We start from the raw sequence: 21677 nt of genomic DNA on the forward strand, positions 1-21677 counted from the left end.
TAAAGTTACCTTTCCCCAACTTTCTCAATAAACAGCAGCCGTTAACCTCACTCTTTATTTAAACAAAGACATATACAAATCTGCCTTTCTACGTACCTGGAACCCTTAACTGTAGAGATGCAAGAGGCACAGGTGAAACTCAGATCCTCAAAAGAATGCTCTTGTAGTAATCAGTATGAAGTGAATGGAAAATTTAGTTTTCTTAGTTAAAATCTGTACGTTAACATTTTCATTCTATACATCATTTAGAACAGAAGATCTGATCAAAGGACATTAAAAAAATATCTAAATATAGACAGCTTAAAAAAAATTAACAGGTAACATTATGGTCATGACCAACAGAAGATAGATTGACATATGTCCAGCACAAAATTTTTAAGCATCACATTAAATTCATATTTTCTCTACTAACAAAGTAGCATTAACTGAAACACATAGGCATCATTACATAGTTACTGTAAAACATGCTTTCAGACTCTTCACATCTCCCTAACTTGAATGTTTCTGGATTTAAGACTCTAACCCACTGCTCCAGGTGAATCACTGTCTGCTTCTTTAGCTAGTATTACTCCAGACTCAGGAAGTTTGCAGATCTTACCTCCACACTGGCATGTGAGTCACTCCCAGTAATGAGAAAGGCAGCTGCTTCAGTTGTTCCTGACGGGGAATTTTGACTCTCTGATCAGGTGTCACAAAAAGCAATCAGAAGGTGGCAGAATCACATTAAGTGAAAAAAGCTTAACATCCAGAAATAATTTCTATTACTACTTTTTTGGAAGATATACTTTTATGCCTGGTTTAAGTTTCAAGATGCATTTTTGAGGAGCCTAATGCATTCTCAAGACACAGCAAAGAGAAACAGAGTGCAATAATGATGACAGGTAAGTGATTTTTTAGTGCTGTCAAAAGGGCCAGATAAGGTGTTCATTACGTGTTTAAAAATATAAATACCACCTTGTTTTTAACCATTCTAAAGTAAGTAGAAAATGGGCGTGAAAATGTCACTGGTTAAAAGTGCTTAGAATCATAAATTAGACATCACATTAATGTAAAGCACTGAAGTTGTGCCCAGTAATGACATTTTACTAATCTTCAATTCATTCAAAATGTTATGAAAACACATTGTATTTTCTATACCCAAAAGTTAAAAAGATTAATATTTTTTCTCTTCGTTTCCCTTACAATATTTATGTAAGGGCAGGAGCTCAAAGTCTCACTGAAGTGCTGTTTCTTAAAGGCAGAGTAGCTGATATTGAAAATAAACGCCATAAATTTCCAAATTAGTTAGAAAAGGTTTATGTACAACTCTTTTTGCCTCTTTCAAAAAGGGAAAAATATATTTGACTTCTGTTAATTATACTATAAAGAATAAGGGTTCCCTTCCTTCATAATCTTCTGAAATCATGTTAAAACTTGTTAGGTTTAAGAGTCACTTGGAAGAACCACATAGCTATTAAACAACTTAGCAAATGTATGAGCTGTACTTCTGATAAGTCTCTAAGTTCAGGAGGCAAAACATATTTATCAAACTATGACACTTCCAAAAAAACCTATATCGCTTAATGATTATTCTACACTTGAATGATTATTCTCAGATACCAAGGACTCAAAAGTAACAGTGATACTATAATTTCTATATTGTTAAAAATGAATGTGTGTTGTGTACTGTGTCAAATGTACTATAGTAGTCTAACTTCTTCCTGCTTTACATGTTTCCTTTTGTTAGGAAAAGGGGTTTTGTTTTGTTTTTAAATCAAGTGGTATTTAGAGGTTTTGCAGCTTGCTTTAAAACAATGTCTACTTGGACTCTTACTACAAATGGTCATCAAACAACATATATAGTCAGTGTTCACAAGAAATTGTATCAGTCTGATCATATGGAAACCCAGGCCAGCACCTCTCTGAAATTAGGATTGAAATGAAGTGTTTCCTGGCATCTTTTTACCCTTTCAGTGAAAAATCAGTCACCTCACAAAAGCCTTTAATTCATTTTTTTTAATCTACTTGTAAATTAGCTTTCCTACCACCCCTCTCATTTCTAACTCTGATGCCAGGGATACTGCCCTATGTGGTTTAGGAGAAGACGAGACTGATCTGTTTGAGAGGGGATACTTGTCCCATGTGGATTTGAGGACGTGGCTTGGGTCCTATAAGGAGTAAGAAGGGATAAAAGGCTAAAGGAATCTGCAAGTGGAGGAGATGAGATGGCGGGAGGCAGGACAGAGGTTGGACTGTGTGAATGGGTTTTAGAAACAGAAGGCAACTTTTTGTCGTAGAGGTGTGGTAAAAAACAAATTGATGGATTGTCACAGGTGTTGCACTTCCTGCACCTCCCATGGCCTTTTTTGTCTCCCTTCCTTCTCCTCCTCTTTTTCCAGTTTCCTTTCACATTACAACTTTGCAATATCATTCCTAGTCCCCCACTCCCTAACTGCAACCATTCATGCACTAGCACGCAATCAAGTCTGAGCTGTTCCAAGCGCCAGAGGTCCTCAGGCACTTTGGATTTTGGAACAGCCTAGACTGCATTGCTACTACATGAGCAACTGAATTGAAAAGTCATTCAGAAGACGATGCAACACTGAGCCCTGCATTCCTTTAAACTGCACAGGGAGCCAAGACCAGCAGAAGACATCAGAATGGGGGAGCAGGCATGTCAGATGTGTTTAATCTGAGATTTTATTTTGTTCTAAATATAAGCATCTAGTGTCTTGCATACAAGCATCTGGTCATATTACCTGCAGAGAAGGGCAAGTGGACTCTATAGCTCCCCAAAAAATGTCTTAGTAAAACTACCTGATTAACTGGAATGGAGGCATTTCCTTCCTCTCATTGGACATCCCAAGGTCTTTTAATCTCTCTTTGTGAAGAGAGATCCATGTTTAGTAATTTCTACATCTAAATTTATTTGGCTGACCAAAATAAACAGTAGGTGAAATCAGCCAGGAGAGCAGTAATGGAGACTTTGTAGTGTCAAATTTACGGTCTAACAATGTGTGCTATGTTAATTTAATATTGTAAAATATTTTATATTGAAGAAGTGTTGCTAATGATGTTTCCATACCACCACAAAGAAAGGACATGAAGTGCCTCTCTAGAGTCCTCCATGTCATCTTCAAACACCTTGTTTCCTCAGAATGCAACTGTGTTAAATGGAATAGAAGTCCAAGTGCTGATAGTGAAGACAGAGACTCCTATATTTTAGTTGTCAAGAGCTCTCCATCATAAAATATTCTTGCAACCTTTTCTTAAGATACTCTAGCCTTCCTCCACGCTCCCCACAACAAGCCTTTGAAATACAACAAGGGCAAACCTTTTGAGTTCCAGAAGTATATTTTCTTTGTCCCGTGAAATTCCATTCAGATTTGGTTGCAATATAAACTATTTCAAATCTCCAGAATTTGCTTTTCCCTTTTTAAATAAAATCTTAGGAAACAGTATACAAAAAACTAATTTTCAAAGTAAATTTAAGTTGTAAAGTCAAGCACTTGAAAGTTAGGAAATGTCAGTATTAAGGTTGCCATGAAATTCAACTCATCCCCCTTGTACATATGAATTATAATATAATTTTTAATTACATGATCATATACTATTTTTTCCACAGGATCCCTGCCAAATTCAGTGCACAGGATGGATGCACAAGGAGCCAAAATTATGGTTGCCCGTGCAACCATAAATCTAGTATTTCCTAACTTTCAAGTGCTCAGTTCTCCAACCTAAATAATGATTTAAGCTATTTTATACATAATTATTATTATTTTAGAATAACTTTGGAAGATAATCACTTAAATGCAATACAGATTGTGTGTCTTTTAAAGAAGTATCTGCCTGATGAGAGCGAGGTTGCTTGATAGGAGATTGCTCCTGGCTAAGGAGCAGCATGGAGGAGGACGTGAAGAGAGTGGTTAAGAGAAAGGCTTGGTCAAAGTGAAGAGGATGAAATGACCATACAGAGATTTATGCAAAGTGAAGGTGTAAAGAGCCTTGCCGGGAAGAACTAGAAATCTGTACTTGATGCAGAGGGCAAGGGGAAGCTAATAAAAGGAATTCAAATGGCCAAATTACATGGTCCAAGCAGCAAAAGTGGTAGCTTATTCTTTCAGTCATGTTTAGGATAGATCAAAGGCAGCAAGGTTTGAGGAGGAGGAGGAAGATGTCCAAGGCCATGGTCAAGATTTTAGCAGACGAGATGGAGAGGAAAGGGTGGATTTAAAACTTGTTTGATTTGGCAACAGACTAGATATGGTGAGAGAAGACAAGAGAGAGGAACAAAGAAGATCAAGCCTGGGTAATGGGAAGGATAATGAAATACCAACAGTGATGAAGAAGAAAGGGAGAGAGGAAAGGATTGGGGTAGGAAGGGGATGGCAAAAGGAGTTCAACTTTAGCCATTAAGTTGGTGGCAGAACATCCAAAAGCCGCCAGAAAGAAAAGCAGGTGTAAAACTGAACGAAGTAAGAGGTCAGAGGTGATGAAGTTTACTTGGGAATCATCTGCATAAAGGTGGTTGTTGAAGCCATGAGAAAAGCTGGGGTTACCCAAACATAGGGATGAAAGGAGGGGTTCCAAGACAACAAAACTGAACGTGTTACTAATGTGATGGAGCCTGGGATAAAACCCTAAGACAGACAGACACACTGTCAAAAAGGGTCTTTTTCCTTCCCCCTTTGAATACACATCAAAACTATGGTGAAGGCGTTAAATGAGAGAGAGAGAGAGAGGTTAATGATGAAGGAGAAGAAAAGGATGAGAGAGGAAGCAAGGCAGGAGGAAGATTCAAGGAGACAAGTTAATCAGTAAGAAATGAATGGTGAAAGAGAGTTCTAAGAGCCAGAGGCCAAGATTTTGCTGAGGAAAACAAAAGACTGATAGATCACATTTGTTGAGAAGGTCAAGTATATTAAAGTATGAAAGTTGCATCCTTTATGACAGAGATTCTCAACATGGGTTCTAAGAAGGCCACTTTGTGAGGCTGCAGCAGCACCTCCATATATCTGTAGAAGTGACTACAGACAGGAAGAGGGGAGAGGGTATTACCCAGCTTTTCTTCTCTGTGCTCAGGCCACCACAGGAATGAAAGCATATCCATGACCTAATAAGAGGCTGACAGATTCAGGAAGAATGGGCCATCACAAAGTCTGCCACCATTCAACGGCACTTCTCTGTCCTTCACAGGAAAAAACATCTGTCAATTACATAATGGAAAAGCAGGCCATGCCTGTGGGTGGCCCTCTTGAATCCATTTCTTATAGCAAACGAAGCCTAAGAGAGATGTGTTTAGCATTGCATCTCTTGTAGTTTTGCCCTTTTTTGTATATATCATCCTCAGCTTGACCATGAAATATGGATATGTTATCACCAGCATAACAAAGCACTGAAAATATTTCATCAACATCACTGTCAAGCTGTTACGCATATTCCAGGAGAAGGATAAAATCACCAAAAAGTATTCAATCAGTGGTTATAAAAACACAGCTTTGTTGGACTACATACAGCTACAGCACAGAATATAATGTGCTCCTGAAAGAAAATGTTTAGTCAACTTCTAATGAGCAACAGATCAAGAGGAAAGAGAAAGAGAAGAAAAAGATATCCTGAAAAAACTCATTAATTGAGCCCTAGCAGAAATCAGTAGGTAAGAAACTACAGCAGCAAACAAATCAATACGGAAAGTCAAAGTTAACATCTGAATTAGAACATTTTGAAATATATTAGTCAATAATGAGAGAAGAGAGCAGAAAGAGGAGTTGAGGAAAGAGGACTTGAAAACACATGTAACTAGCAAACATTACTCCATTCCCCCAACTGACCTGCAGAAAGGCCTATAAATCAAGAAGTGGTGCCTTCAGTCACCGAGGGGTTCATATAAGCTCTTACTAAATCACTGATATCACACAAAGAAAAAACAAATTTCACAGGAGTAAATTTGAGGTTTGAAAGAAACTACGGCTTAGTGACGGCAGAGCTGTTATGAACATAGCTTTAAAATAAAATTGGTTCCACTAAACATAAAATTTAATCTGGGAAAATAGTCATACACCCTGAGGACATATACCTTTGTACATGCATGTTGCTGGATATACCTCCAGGCACGCTGAACTCAGTACTAGGTTGAAAGAAAAAAAAATCATTCATGTAAAATATCACAATTCTTTTGTCTGCCTATGCAAAACACTATACTATGCAAGTTCTGGCAGTATTAACAGTAAAGATGAGAATTTGAGGTACAGTATTTTATGCAAGCTTTGTGAAGCTGGCATGCAGATTTTATACTTAGAAACACTGGACTTATTTTACAATTCTACATAGAACTTACCTAAAACATTCTCTGCACCTGGTTCCAGCACTGCTTCCTTCAAATCAGTACACTCAAAATAAAAAAGCTACTACGTAATAAAAATATAACTTCCAAAAGCCTCTATCCTCATGTCACTTTCAGGGACATAGGTGTCTTGATTCTAAACCCTTTTTTGCCTCCTACAACTTCCTGGTCTATAACAGTACCTATTGCCAGCTCTGAAATTAAACTTGCATACAGTATTATCTTTTTCTTGCTCTGCAGTAAGTCTTATTCATGCCGTTGTCCACAATGCGCTTGAGCAGTGTTATGTAGAAAGAGCCAAATTTTACTAGTTACGAGTGTAAATCTAGAGTCAACAAAGTTACTCTGAATTTAAACCAGCATAGATAAGCGCATAATTTGACACTAAGAGCAGGTCTAACAAGAACAGTTTGTCAGCATAGCTTTGTCGGTGAGATTTTTTGTTGACATAGCTAAGCCAGTAAAAGCCACAGTGTCAATGCAATTGTATTGGTATAAGAGTGTTCACTTCCAATAGCTTATTTCACTCGGTGGACCTGGAATAAGTTAAACCAGCAAAAGTACAGTTTTGCCAGTATAAGGTATGTCCACAGTAGAAGCACTTTGCCAGGATAGCTCAGTAGTTTGAGCACTGGCCTGCTAAACCCAGGGTTGAGAGTTCAATCCTTGAGGGGACCATTTATGGATCTGGGGCAAAAATTGGGGATTGGTCCTGCTTTGAGCAGGGGGTTGGAATAGATGACCTCCTGAGGTCCCTTCCAACCCTGATATTCTATGATTCTATTATATTAATCCAGTCTATGTATGTTGTGATACTGCACTCATCACTGTAGTATCTGAGTGCCTTAAGAAATGCTGAACATCTCATGCATTTGTTCTCTCATTCCATCCCCAAAAGAAGAAACACACACAGTGGAACGCCTTGGTTTGGTAGGGTATTTTGTGGGGAGAGTTCATTTTTTGTTAAATATACATGTTGCTATGTATTTATGTTAGAGAAGGCAGGTCAAAGAAATGAATCTTGCAGTTGGAGTGAAAGGTGTGGTTTATGATAGTCCTTAGTTCTTGTGGAATAAGGTCCCTGAATCTTGGACCAGCCCCTGGGAAAGCTCTGTCTCCCACACATACGAGCTTTACCCTTATTGGTGAGTTCCATTGTGCCAGAGGAGCATAGCTGTTGATCAAGATCTTCATTCTAAAGCTTTAGGCTGTCTTCTAGGTATCCCGGACCCAAGCCACAGAATGCCTCTTTATGGCACAGAACCCTGGTATAGCTGTATGGTCAAAGCACTCCTACTGTAGCCTGGCTTAGACCTGTTAGATAGTAGGTGCTTAATAATAGTAAAGTAGGCACTTTAGGCCCAAACTCTTCACTGCATGCAGTCTCTATAGGCCCCAGTAGAGCTGAGGGCCATAAGACATCCAGTTACAACTCCTTCATTCTCAGGCTGAGTCTAAACCAGCCATGCTATGGGCTACAATGGGAGAGGTTGCTTTAATCTAGGAAAGCTTGTATCAGTCCTCAAGGGGCTGTCCATCAGCTGAGAATAACTTGAGAGCAATAGCACCCTATCAATGGCCCTTCATACCCCATAGAATGCCCCTACAACAGGCTGGGAAAGAGATGTGTAAAGGCTGGCTACATTGACTCTATGCCAGGTGAGAATACTAGCATACCAGGGAGGATTCTTAGCTGGAAGGATGCTGCAAATTTCCAGGCAATCTGTAGTGCAAAAGGATAAGAGAATCTGACCCAGGATCTATTTATTTCCTCTATTATCTCTCTGAACTGCAGTTTCATTAGAATGTAACGGCAGTCTCCTTAGTTATACTGAGAAATAGGAACCGTTTTCCCATCGCAGAAAACTTCTTCTGCATTTCTGTGCTCAGTACAAAATATCCTGTTTGGTCTCCTAGTCCCTCCTTGGATTTCCCCTCAACCCTCACCTCATCTCTTCTTAAGCTCCTCCAACACCACACTATCACTCAACCAGAGAGCAGTAGAACTTCCTCACAAACTGGCCTCATCACAGAACAGCTTTCCTGACTCTCTTCAACCCCATCTCAACAGCCACCTCTTCTCACTGGCTCTGCGTTTCTAACACTAGGAAATATTGAGTGATGATTTAATGGCTCAGGGCAGAGATAACTAACACCTCCTATGGAAGTCTCAGCAAAAGCACAAAGTATTGTACAGACAGGTACATTGAACTGTTCTCCAGGTCTGAGTTGAGGCACAAAGCTGTGGTATCAGAAGCTCACAGTGTAGCTTGTCCAAGCTGCATTGTTTCCTAGATAAAAAGACTTTCATCTTTGGGACTGTCCATCTAGCATCTTTCTCAATCACAAACTTCACTTTTATAAACAAAGCCCTCCACAAATCCTTCCCCATGAGTCTCTTAGTTTCCCAGGTGCAAACATTTGCCCTGAAACATAGGCATTCAACTTTTCTTGACCTCTTAACAAATGATAGCTACAAACATTACCTGGTAACATGTCATACAATGTGTATGCTATACTTAACTTGTATTTGAATGGAGTAATTGATTTTTTTACTGTAATTTCTACAGCTCTCAAAAGTGTGCTTATCTCTTAACAATAAAAATACAAAGGCATGGTCTCTGATCATCCATTTTGGACGTAAAAGTAACGAACAGTAGCAATTAGGGGTGAGGAAGTGCAAGGATTACAGAAATAAGGTTGTATGGTTACTCAGTTATGTTGCATGAACATCCCAAGAGTCCCATTAAAGATTGTTTGTTTGTTCCCCTAAAATGACAAATTAAGATTTCTTACAGACAACATGGAACAAGTGTATTAGGAAGGACCTGAGCAGCGGAGGGGTGGGTAGACTGGCCTGATTCATGGATTGGATAGGCCATTCCAAGCACAAGGGGCAGCATAAAGAAAGGCACAGGGATGGGACGGGAAGAAGGAAACAAAGGAAGCATTGGGGCTTACTCCAGTGGTGGAGTGGGACAAGGGTGCTTGTAAAAGTAATGTGCACAAAAATACTGTATTACATTGCAACCTAAACTGTATTCTTTTAAAATTAGCTTGTAAAGAATTGGTTCTGTTAGGTATCAAAATGAACACGCATACAGCCAACCAATGATAAATTTAATATTCTCTTTTAAACACTTAATTCAACTATTAGCCAATGTGAATGGTGATGACTGGAGTAATTGGCAAATGCAATATATCAAAGTTATACTGTAATACACAAGTTTCACATTTTAAAAAGTGTTAAACAGATATTAGACTTATGACCTAACATATGCAATATTGTCCAGAGAAAACAAAAGTTGTAAGATAAAATAGAAAAGTAGTGAATTAAAGATCAGGAAAAGAGCAATGAGATTTACAGATGCAGATTCCTCACCTCATTCCTCATCTCAAAAAAGATATACTGGCATTAGAAAATGTTCAGAGACGAGCAACTAAAACGATAAGGGGTTCGGAACGGGTCCCATATGAGGAGAGATTAAAGAGGCTAAGACTTTTCAGCTTGGAAAAGAGGAGACTAAGGGGGGATATGATAGAGGTATATAAAATCATGAGTGGTGTGGAGAAAGTGAATAAAGAAAAGTTGTTTACTTGTTCTCATAATATAAGAATTAGAGGCTACCAAATGAAATTAATGGGCAGCAGGTTTAAAACAAATAAAAGGAAGTTCTTTGCACAGTGCACAGTCAACCTGTGGAACTCCTTGCCTGAGGAGGTTGTGAAGGCCAGGACTATAACAGGGTTTAAAAGAGAGCTAGATAAATTAATGGAGGTTAAGTCCATTAATGGATATTAGCCAGGATGGGTAAGGAATGGTGTCCTTAGCCTCTGTTTGTCAGAGGGTGGAGATGGATGGCAGGAGAGAGATCACTTGATTATTACCAGTTAGGTTCACTCCCTCTGGGGCACCTGGCATTGGTCACTGTGGGTAGACAGGATACTGGGCTGGATGGACCTTTGGTCTGACCCAGTATGGCCATTCTTATGTTCCCCCCCCTCATATATTTTCTAAAACTCTTCCCTGCGCAACGTTTCCAAAACAGGTCAGGGAACTCAAAGCTGTAGTAATTAGAAACACTATTGACTCATCCTATATCTCCCTGTGTAATGTCTTGTAACCTATTATTTAAATTTTCATATGAGGTTATATCAATCATGCACATAAACTAGTCTATCAACATTGGTAGTAAAAGATTGCCCCATCTATGCAACAATATGTACTTAACCTACATTTATTGCAACTGCCAACCTTTTATTTTTACTGACACTAAACACACACACACACCCAACCAACCAGAGACAAACCACAAAAATGCTAAAAATTGTGAATTAAGGTCCAGCTGAGTAAAGGTGCAGGTTCTACTGAACCCTTAGAGTAACAGCTGAATAGGCATGAAGGACCCATGGAACAGCAGGATTTTTACTATAGATGTACAGATATGTATAAGATGGAGGTATGACACACTTGCATGGAATGAAATTGGGCTAGGGAAAAAAAAACTTTCACTCAAGCTGAGGTAACTGGCAATAAATAACTGTAAGAAGGTGGAGACCAACCTCATCCAGCACAGAAATACCATTTACATGGAAGGAAAAGGGTCTGTTTCAAGAGCGGACAAAGTCAGTCACCAACTAAATGAGACCTTGTAGCATTCCATCAAGATCTGCCCCCTTTTTTTTAAAAGAGACAGGAGAGGAAGGAGGAGACTTTTCATTTCCAAATCTGAAGGTGAAACAATATGTGGAAGAGTGTGAATTCTCCTGGGAATATTATGTTTCTTCTCACACCATGAGCAGGATGACATTTCCTGTGAATATGGGCTGCTTTAAAGCAAAGAAGTCCAGAAGTATACTAGGGTCAGAACATAAAAACAGCCATATTGGGTCAGACCAAAGGTCCACGTAGCCCAGTATCCTGTCTTCTGACAGTGGCCAATGCCAGGTTTCCCAGAGGGAACGAACAGATCAGGTAATAACCAAGTGATCCGTCCCCTGTCGCCAATTCGCAGCTTCTGGCAAACAGAGGCTAGGGACACCATTCCTGACCATCCTGGCTAATAGCCATGGATAGACCTAGCCTCCATAAACTTATCTAGTACTTTTTTGAATCCTGTTATAGTCTTGGCCTTAGCAACATCCTCTGGCAAAGAGTTCCACAGGTTGATGGTGTGTTGACTGATGAAATACTTCCTTTTGTTTGTTTTAAACCTGCTGCCTATTAATTTCATTTGGTGATCCCTAATTCTCAAAGATAAGCTTACAGTTCTCATTCATCAACCCCACCCTCCTACTGAGATACCTCATTACACATAAGTTGTCTCTCCTGACTAACTTGTTGACCTGACAGAATTTCACAGAAGGCAAAGATGCCTTCTCTTCAGAACATCTATATGGAGCCTTAACTCTAAGCAGAATAAGTTCTTCACAACTGTACTACCTCAAAACATGTGCTTCCCTAACTAGACAGATAATCATTACCCAAAAACTCCATTAAATTGATAAGGTCTTTGTGAAAGGCATGGTCTTTTTGTTATGCAACTGTACAGCTCCTAGCTCAATGGGATCTTGACTGGAGCCTCTAGGTGCCATCACAATAGAATAATCATAGTGAAGCTCATCAGATAGAGGAGTTCCCTTTAAGAGATTGAAGCCCTGGAGTTCCCAGAAGACAGCGTTTTATCAGAGAGGTGGTGAAACAGTCAAGACTTGCACTTCTGTGAAGTGTTTGCTGTTGTTGTTAATTTTGTTGTTGTTATTGCTTCCTGTCCATATTTTGGTACTTCCTATAACTGTTTTAAAATCAAAGACATTTAGACAAAAGGAATAAGAAAGTTTTAAACAGGAGAGGGATATTTATTGATTCTCTGAGGTTTGTTCCTGGCTGACTTGTAGGAGGAGCAATTATAGGGTCCAGAACCAGAAGAAAGCCCAAGGTACTATTTCAAGAGAAGGTACAGTAAGGCCTGAGCAGCTACATTCTCTGACAAACAGTGCTACAGGACTTGGAATTCCCTGGCTGACTTCACTTTCGCCATGCTCTATGCAGCTGGAAAAGCTCTCCTTGAGGACTGTATTACAGAGAACCCCTCATATGATTGATATTCTGGGCAAGAATTAACAAACTCTCTTTGGGATTCACTTATAAAACCCCAAGTCTCAACAGATGTAAGAGTTGGGATGCTGTCATTTTTGTCACCTGAAAAGAATTACCACACACTAGCCACTTGTGGGGATAGGCCATGACTGCAACCCTGTTTCCAGAGGTGACTTGCTACAACTGCAATGAAATCAGGAAGTCAATGAGAGGCCAAAGGAGACTGTGAGACACTGGAGATGTAGGTTGCTGAGGGAGTGCAGGAGGAATTGTTGGTGCTAGAGAGTCATCAGTAAATGCAGGTAAGCCTGTTGGAGACCTATGGGTTGTAAATAACTCCCTGGAATGATAGGAATAATGGTTGTCCAGGTAGAATCCATTATGATAGAAGTTATTTAGGATTTCCTGTAAGTGTGAGACTGTGATCCTTGCGTCTTAAAGATGATCCCCTATTCTCCTTGGTTTATAAAAAGATAAATATCCATTTGTTATGTTGAATTAAAGCCACTAGGCAGAACCTTCCTATATGGTAAGCATATAGAGTTATTACTTGCTGCTTGTTCCTTAAGGAATTAGTCAAGGAATCCCCCTCAGAGAACTGTCCATCAGACAAGGGAAGAGGCATAAATTTGTCTTTAACCAAGAGATTCCTTTCAAACCAAAACTGTATCCAGAGTGCCTGCCACACTGCAGCTGTATCATTGTAGACCTGACATCCAGCGAGTTTGACCCTTGAGAGACTTCCTATGCTATTATGCTATCAGGTCCTAGCAAAGTAGAGTGCCTTTGGGGCACCAAGAAAAAGGGCTTACATGGATTAACAGAAGCTCAGAAGAAAGGTGGCTAGACAATACCACTGAGAATGTATAAAATATCATAATACGGTTCACCATATTTCAATCCCAGTGTCTGCTGGACCATGGATGATGTAGCTAGATTTATACAATTACAACTGATAGTGATATAAGCCAGTAACGTTTTTTCCTATGCCTGAGAGATATCAAGTTGTCATCTACATTCCCCATCTCTTTTCATTTAATGTCCCAAAATGGACCTCAATACCAGATACTAAGAAACAAAATTAAAATAAAGTTTTAAAAGTTTGGACTGGAGTTTCATTTGTACTTAAAACGTACAGTAGGGAAAAAAGTGACATGTTTTATTACCATGTAGTGGCATCTTAAAATATGTTAATTGTCAGTCCCTGATAAAGGGGTGACAAGCTTGTAAAACTTAGTTCAACACTGTTTTGGCCTTCAATATACGTAAGTTTTGGTGGGTTTAATTGATTGTGTGCTTTGGAGTTCCTTTCAACTTCTGAGAAGCAGAGCCATTAAAAGGTGTCACTGCTTAGCGTTGAGAAATGGTCTGCCTTGCTGTGTTTTTTCCTAACAATCAAACATAAAAAAGCTTGGAGAGCCAGAAGTGGAGAATCTATTACAGTTACTTCCTATAACAAACACATCAGCAATTCGCAAAGTTATTTTATAAATCAACAGGGGAGAAAAATTCTGATAATTAAACTTTGATACACATTATGTTCAGTGTCAAAGCAATATAATATTGCCATTGTGGTGTCTCACTCTTTCATTCAGAGTCCCTTCAGACCCGATTTTTTTGCTATCTCTTCAAGCTGACCTCCCAACAGGATACACAATAGAAACACACCATACAAACCACAAGGAAGTGAGCAAAAAATATTAAAATTTCCAGCAAAAAAAGATAAAACACACACCACACTCCATATATTAAGTCGAGAGCAAATGATATCTCACAGACACACACACACACACACACACAATATATATATAAATAAAGAAATAAAAACACCATGGATGTATACGGTGGCTGTGTATTAAATTTTTTAATTTGAAAAATAAAAGTTATTGCACTTAACATACATTTTTCTTCATATTTTTCTTCATAGCACAAGATATAGTCAGTATTTTACTCGGCTACATTCTCTTATACCTTGCCGTTTATCCATAGAGGGCATATAAAGGTTTAATATGTCAAGACAGAAAGCCATTAGAGCAGTGGTTCTTAACCTTTACTGCAGCCTGCACTCCTTTGGTTCTCAAAATATGTTCTCGCACCGCTTATCAAAAATCGTTGAAGCAGGTCAGTTCTTTAAAACTAGATATATTTTTTGTTTGTATATTGTAATCGTTAAAAAAGTATAATGTTAATAAATACATAGATTTGATGAAACAAAGTAGTTGTACTTATGTGCCTGTGCTTAATTTGTGTTTTTGATTATTTACCTTCTAAAAAAACCTGCATGTCTCGCACCCCCAGAAAGGGCATCTTGCACCCCCAGAGGGTGCGTGTACCCCAAGTTAAGACCCACTGCACTAGAGGATCCAGTGACAAGAGCAACAGCCCAAACTGGCCACCAGGAATTCCAAAACTGAGAACAAACTTAAGCATGTATTCATCCAACAAGGGATGAGCATAAAGCCAAGGTTCTTCATCAAGGCAGAAGCTGTCCATTGCAAGCGCAGCTCATAAGGAAAGAAAACAATTGTTGAAGTAGCAACCAAGGGCATTTCAGTAGTTAGGACAACAGACTCAGCAAAGTGAGGCAGTTATGTTTTAATATTAGCATATGTCTGTTCACCAATCCATGCTGATGTTCAATACTTTAAAAGTTGCTTAGGTGTAGTGAGAGAACACAGGAGTAAAGAATTAGGGAATACTTAAGTGGAAGAATAGAACCACTGCTCAGACAACCAGCTGTCTGTGTTCCCTGATCAGTTTTGTTTCTCAAATGCTGGAAGACGCTGCTGTTGCACAAAAACTTCTGTTTATTTTTAATTATTTTTTATTTCCTATATTTTTCAGAAGTTAAAGCTGGTACAGCCCCGGCTGAGTCCAAGGCCCATGAACCCTGTGTCTCGTGAAAAGTATTTCGGTTGAAAATCAACAGCAACAAAAATAATGGGGTTCAACTTGTCATATGGAAAAATATCAGGTAAATTTGAAAGAATTCTCGAAATTTGGAGTTAACTGAGAAACGTTTATAGTGTTCCCTATTTGTGAAATAGTTACTATCAAGAGCAATATTTTTAAAAAATAAGTCCTTTAAAAAAAGACCATCAAAATTTTGCCAGACATTTCCTCAATGGATTTCCAATCTGATTTAAAACACCACAGAAGTTCAAGGTAGAGGCAATTTTAAACAATATTATTTGCCATTATTTTTAAAAAGAAACATTTAGATAAATTATTAACAATTACAGAATTGATGTTAGACGTCGGATCACAAATATTTATATGCGAAACATTAAAATCCACTACAATAATTTTTTGCTTTGTGAATTTAAGTAAACCGAGTTTCATATTTAGCAATTTAATAAGGGCCAAACAGAATTCTCACCTTCCCAATTCTGGGTGAATAAATTATTTTAAATAAAAGACAATGTTCTGCTATGACAAAGAGCCAAAAGAGAAGCTAAAATTAAGATCAACAGTGCACTCCCAGTGTATTGGTAAGTATTACAGATAAATTCTGATTATACTGCACTTGCACAGGTTGCGTCAACTAAATCTTTACACACCTACGTAAGCCATGATATCCGCACTGTAAAACATAGGACCTAATCCTGTGAGATGCTGAGCACTCAGCTCTCCTTGGAGTCAAAGGGAGCTAAGATCAATCAGTAACTTAACGTGACCTGGTCCATAATTATTAATTTTAATAGATTGATATTAAATATTCCTCTGTACAGTTAGAGTCCACCTTAATTAATTTGCTGAATGCTCAAAAAAAGTCTATTAGATTTGCCACTTTTCCTTATGGGCTATCTGCCATTCATTTATGTTCTCGCTCAGAATACTGTACAATCTATTTCACAAAAAAAGTATTTCAGGTCATAAATGTACAGTACTATCCCTACAAATACTTAATTTTCCTTCTACCTTTTAATTGAAAAGCAGCATTACAATTCTTTAAAATGTCGTGTTGCTGGTCAAAATAATAGGCACAGATAGGTGAAGGGACTGCACTTCGCCACTTCATCTATGTATGGCCTCCGGCACTTAACCCCTCTTGACTCATTTCTAGTTCTGCTCAGAGCAGATGCAGGTAAGCAACAGAAGTGGCATAAAGCCACTCTATTCAGATGCTGGCAAGCGGCTGCTTTGACCTCCAGAGGGCTGCTTTGGCATGTGTCTGGTTGTCTATGGCCCTATGGACTATTCCAGCAGCCAGGAACAGCCAGAGCAGAGAGATGGTCTCACTTATTTTTTATGAGGATGGCGGTCCTGGTGTGTCCACTGTGCTACACTTATGGACCTTACTCCCTTTACAACAGAAGAATTTCCCAGTGATTGACTCCACTGCATTTATGGCCTCTGAGCCAGTGAGTACAATAAAGAATTGTACCTTCTGTATCTCAATCTCTTTCCATCAGTTAAATGGAAATAATAATGCCCCTAATCAGTCTGACAGGAGTACTGTTTTGATTAACAAATGCTAGTACAGTATTTTGGAGATTTAAAATGCTATGCAGAAGTGTTTGATTAGAATATAATAGCAAAAATAGGTCACAATTTCATTAAACAAGATACCACATCTATATCTGCAGGCAGAGAGTCCTTGCAGCTGAGAACAAACCTGTTAGCTGGGTGATTCCACCCAAATATCTTGTTTATTTCCCTAGTAGATCACAAGGCCTTTTATATGGGTGCCAAGCCATCATTCCACCCACAAATTCTACGGCCTTGCACATCTAATGTAAATCTTGTGCCAACAGAAACCACCCATTCTCACACTGTCCTAGCTGAGCCCTGCAAGACATGGGTGCAGCACGGAAGAGACTGGCTCTCCTGTGCAACTGAAGTACCCAAAAGGATCATGCGATGTCAGTGTATTCTTCCATTCAGGCTTAAATCCTAGCACATTACTGCTCAGGCAGAGACTATCCTCTCTCTTCCAAGTGACCCAACACAAAGCATGTTCTATTCAAAGCACAGAAAGATATTTTCAACCTGAAAGACAGCACACCGTTTATTCCCCATTTCATGCCTCAGGGTACTCAGTTACCCCACAAAAAATTAATTGAAGAGACACATAAACTCGCCTTAGCAGGAATTTTGAGCTGGGAACGTATCTTTAAATGTAACAGTACACTGTGGTTTAATAACGACCACCATAGATTTCTTAGCTACAAACGCCAACGCAAAGTTATATATATAAAAAAAAAGTTTCATACGCATGTGTACATCCTGCTTCTTTTTTTACTTTACAGCAGAATTTAATGAAGTGATTGCAAATGCACATTTTCTTCAGAAATTATCCTAGGAGTAACAGAAGTTCAATTACTATACTTCTTATATGAGAACTCTCCTGAGATTTTTGACAACAGGGCAATGGAGGAAGTTTTCCTAAGCTATCACAAAAACCATTTGCTGTAGTAGCTCAGCTGCAAGGGATGAAAGCTTGAAGTATCAGGCACGTTGTCTTGAGAAATTCCTCCATGCATTTAGTTTATACAAAATAGATTTGTTTAAAGCATGATGCTTTCAGTACATTTCATTTGGCCTGCTATTAAAAATAAATAAAAGTAGTACAGCAGTGAGAAGCAAAATGGGAGCACTTGACAGGGAAGAGAGACGCCCCCCCCCACCCCACCCATTCCAATTTCAGCACCTCACACCGGTATCCTTAGTGGCCCAGGCAAATCTCTTAGGACTCGATCCTACAAGCCCTTGCAGGATGCAAAGGAGAAAAATCATGGACAGTACAGGGGTGCTGGAACTAGGGGTGCTGGGGGTGCAGCAGCACCCCCTGGCTTGAAGTGGTTTCCATCGTATACAGTTTGTTCAATGGCTTTTAGCACTCCACTATAAAAACTGTTCCAATGCCATTGTGACAGTACAACCCATGCTTGCGTGGCAGGTGTGCCAGCCTCAACTGCTCAGTGCATAGAAATACATATCACACCTCCATATGGCCAGGGCTGTAGCACCAAGCCCTCTTCCATGCTTGAAAAAGCAGTAGTGTAACAGTGTATTCTTGATAAAATGGATAGCCTGGCTACAAGCTGATCTTTCAGAGCTCCACCTGCCCCCAACCTCACAAGACAGTGAGGCACACTGTGCCAAGCTCAGCAGACCTCCTTCTTCTGAGCAGCTTCCTTAACCTTTCTGCCTCCGTTTCTTCAACTGTAAATGTAGGATTATTACTGGGGATGTGTGGGATCCCTACCCCATAATGCAGTAACTGAGATGTAGCAATTTTTGTAACATGCTTTAAAGACTGAAGTAAGTATTACAGTTACCAATCAAAGGAGAAAGTCAAAATGTATGATCAGCTTTAGCCATATTCATAGGTTTTTTCTATCAATTAAATTTCAGAACTGTCTTTATGTTCCAGCAGCATGGAACAACCAATGCCTACAGTATTCTGATTTATTGTGCCTAACAAGTGCTATATGCTTTTATTTTAAAATATATAATAAAGGATATTGTATTAAAGAAGTTCAGGTTTTCTAAACTGGTTAATCTGAGAATCATTTGGGCTCAGCCGAAGACAACAACATGACAAGCCTTGGAGAACAGCTGCTACAATCATTTGTACAAACTGTCAAAACACACTTACATTATTTCTTTCCATCATTCCTATAGATTATCATCTGGGCCAAGACGACATTATTTCAACTAATTCCACAACAGGTCTACTTGGGAACTCCACACAAAATGAATTTACAACCATTGTTTTGCCAGTGCTTTACCTCATCATATTCCTAGCAAGCATCTTACTGAATGGTCTAGCGGTATGGATTTTCTTCCACATCAGAAACAAAACAAGTTTTATCTTTTACCTCAAAAACATTGTGGTTGCAGACCTCCTAATGACACTGACATTTCCATTTAAAATAATTCAAGACTCAAGACTGGGACCATGGCACTTCAACTTTTTTCTATGCCGATATTCCACAGTTTTGTTTTATGCAAACATGTATACTACAATTGTATTTCTTGGACTCATTAGCATTGACCGATATCTGAAAGTGGTAAAGCCATTTGGGGATTCCAGGATGTACAGTATTACTTTCACCAAGATTTTGTCTGCATGTGTTTGGGTTGTTATGGCTTTTCTAGCCTTACCAAATTTGATTCTTACCAATGAATATCCAACAAGGAAAAATATAGATGATTGCATAAAACTTAAAACTCCCTTGGGAGTAAAATGGCATGAAGCAGTCATTTATATCAATACCTGTATGTTTGTAGCAGTGCTTATAGTACTAATAGGTTGTTACATTGCTATATCCAGGTACATATACAAATCAAGCAAACAATTTATTAGCTCATCAAGCAGAAAACGAAAACACAACCAAAGCATAAGAGTTGTTGTAGCTGTATTTTTCACATGCTTTCTCCCGTATCATTTGTGTAGAATACCCTTTACTTTTAGCCACATAGATAAACTTTTAGATGATTCAGCACATAAAATTCTGTACTACTGCAAGGAAATGACACTTTTCCTGTCTGCATGTAATGTATGTCTGGATCCAATCATCTACTTTTTCATGTGTAGATCATTTTCACGAAGGCTGTTCAAGAAATCAAATATGCGAACCAGGAGTGAAAGTATCAGGTCACTTCAAAGCATCAGAAGATCAGAAGTGCGCATATATCATGAATACACGGATGTGTGAGGTCATCCTCACAGAGACTTTTGTTCATTTGCAAGAATATATTTGTAAAGCATGTAAATAATAAAATAACTCTTTTGATTATTTGTGTGCTTGACATACATTTAGCCGAACAAAATCTGAATATGCATATTAATTTAGTAATAACCAGCTGTTTACTTCTTATTCACTTCAACTTTCTAATAGCTATCCTTAATTTAAAAAAAAAAATTACACTGAAAGACCAGGATAGCAGACTCTCCAATATTCACCAGGTAGAAGTTCTTTAGGCCACCAGAAAGCAGCAGCATTTATCTACCTTAAATTACTGACTAAGAGCAATCTCACTAATCCATAGGTGGTATTATTCCGTCTGGCTTGAAGTTTAATTAGCTCCATTGACTATCCCACTTAACAAAAATTGGAAGGAAAAAGTTTAATATCAGTCTTTATTCTCATTGAATCCCTGCCTATACTCGGCACTATTTCTCTGTAGAAACGAGCAAGGACACTAAAGGCAACATTGTACCCTAACCCAGTTAAAGGGAGGTGCAAGAGGGTGGGCAGCAGAGAATTCACAGCTCTCACTACTAGTACTGGGTCAGTGGGATTAGAGGCAATATGTTCCTTATAGCAGCTCAGAAACAGAGCAGAATGTGCACCATCTTGGCTGCCTGCACATATGTCTGATGGCTGGACTAGGAGCACGCCCCGGGCACATCTGGGGGATAGAGGACCAGCAAGTACATTACTATCTGAGATCTTAAAATGATGATAGGAAAGTATCAGGCCTGGATTCTGGGGTGACAGGCAAGAGGCTCCATATGTTGTATTTTCATCAAACAATACAGTACAGCATTTTGCCCCTGAAGTACAGCTGAGGAGTCAAATTCTTTTTAGCCAACTAGAAGGGAAATAGCTATAGGGAGGGGATGGTTTTATCTTGCTGGAAACTAATTCCTGTGCTGGTGTGCAATACCCTAGGTGTAATTCCTGCCTCCAGCTTTTATTTTTTTAATTTTTAAATGCCTCAGATCAAATAATCATACAATGAAATAAAACTAAAAGTATTATACTTCCCTCTTTGCTAGACACACTGCTATATTGTATGACACACGAAAGAAGACTGTAAGAACTTCAGCTCAGAGCTAAGAAAGTTCGTTATGAGTGCAAGAGGTATAGGACTAATTTTTAATGGATGAGAGGCTCAGCAACAGATTCTGCTTACTATAAAAGTAGACAAGTTACACAGCACCATCTAGTGGAGACACCTTTTTCTATTTTCAATATATCTAGCTCTCCAAGATGTATAAAGTGCCAATCACAGTATCATCTAGACTCAAACCTACCATCTGCATCAAACAAACAGAGCTTTTCATTTCACCTTGATTTATGGATTTCAGATGGATGACCTAACTTAATTCTGTGTCTGTGGTTTTTTTTTAAAATAAGGAAAGATTATAGTAATAGACTTTAGAAAAGAGAATGAAATACAAAAAAAAAATTAATTTCTCCAGTTCTCCCCAGACCCATCCCCCAGACTTTAGTGAGAAAAGCACAATAAAGAAGTCATGGTTGGCAAAAGAAAAGATTCATCTGAAACAATCGCGTC

The 21677-nt window shown here is 38.8% G+C and overlaps 2 protein-coding genes across 2 annotated transcripts in view; one reads left to right on the plus strand and one right to left on the minus strand.

The window, feature by feature from the left end:
• MED12L (mediator complex subunit 12L) overlaps positions 1-21677 on the minus strand; it is a 326616-nt gene that overhangs the window by 140973 nt on the left and 163966 nt on the right. The gene's annotated exons all lie outside the window — the stretch shown is intronic.
• Positions 15844-20089, plus strand: GPR87 (G protein-coupled receptor 87). Its single transcript, XM_077826790.1, has 2 exons — positions 15844-15913; positions 19053-20089. Exons 1-2 carry the CDS (start codon positions 15844-15846, stop codon positions 20087-20089), a joined length of 1107 nt encoding a protein of 368 aa, XP_077682916.1.

The sequence above is a fragment of the Eretmochelys imbricata genome, chromosome 9, assembly GCF_965152235.1.
Source record: "Eretmochelys imbricata isolate rEreImb1 chromosome 9, rEreImb1.hap1, whole genome shotgun sequence".
Classification (NCBI taxonomy): Eukaryota; Metazoa; Chordata; order Testudines; family Cheloniidae; genus Eretmochelys; species Eretmochelys imbricata.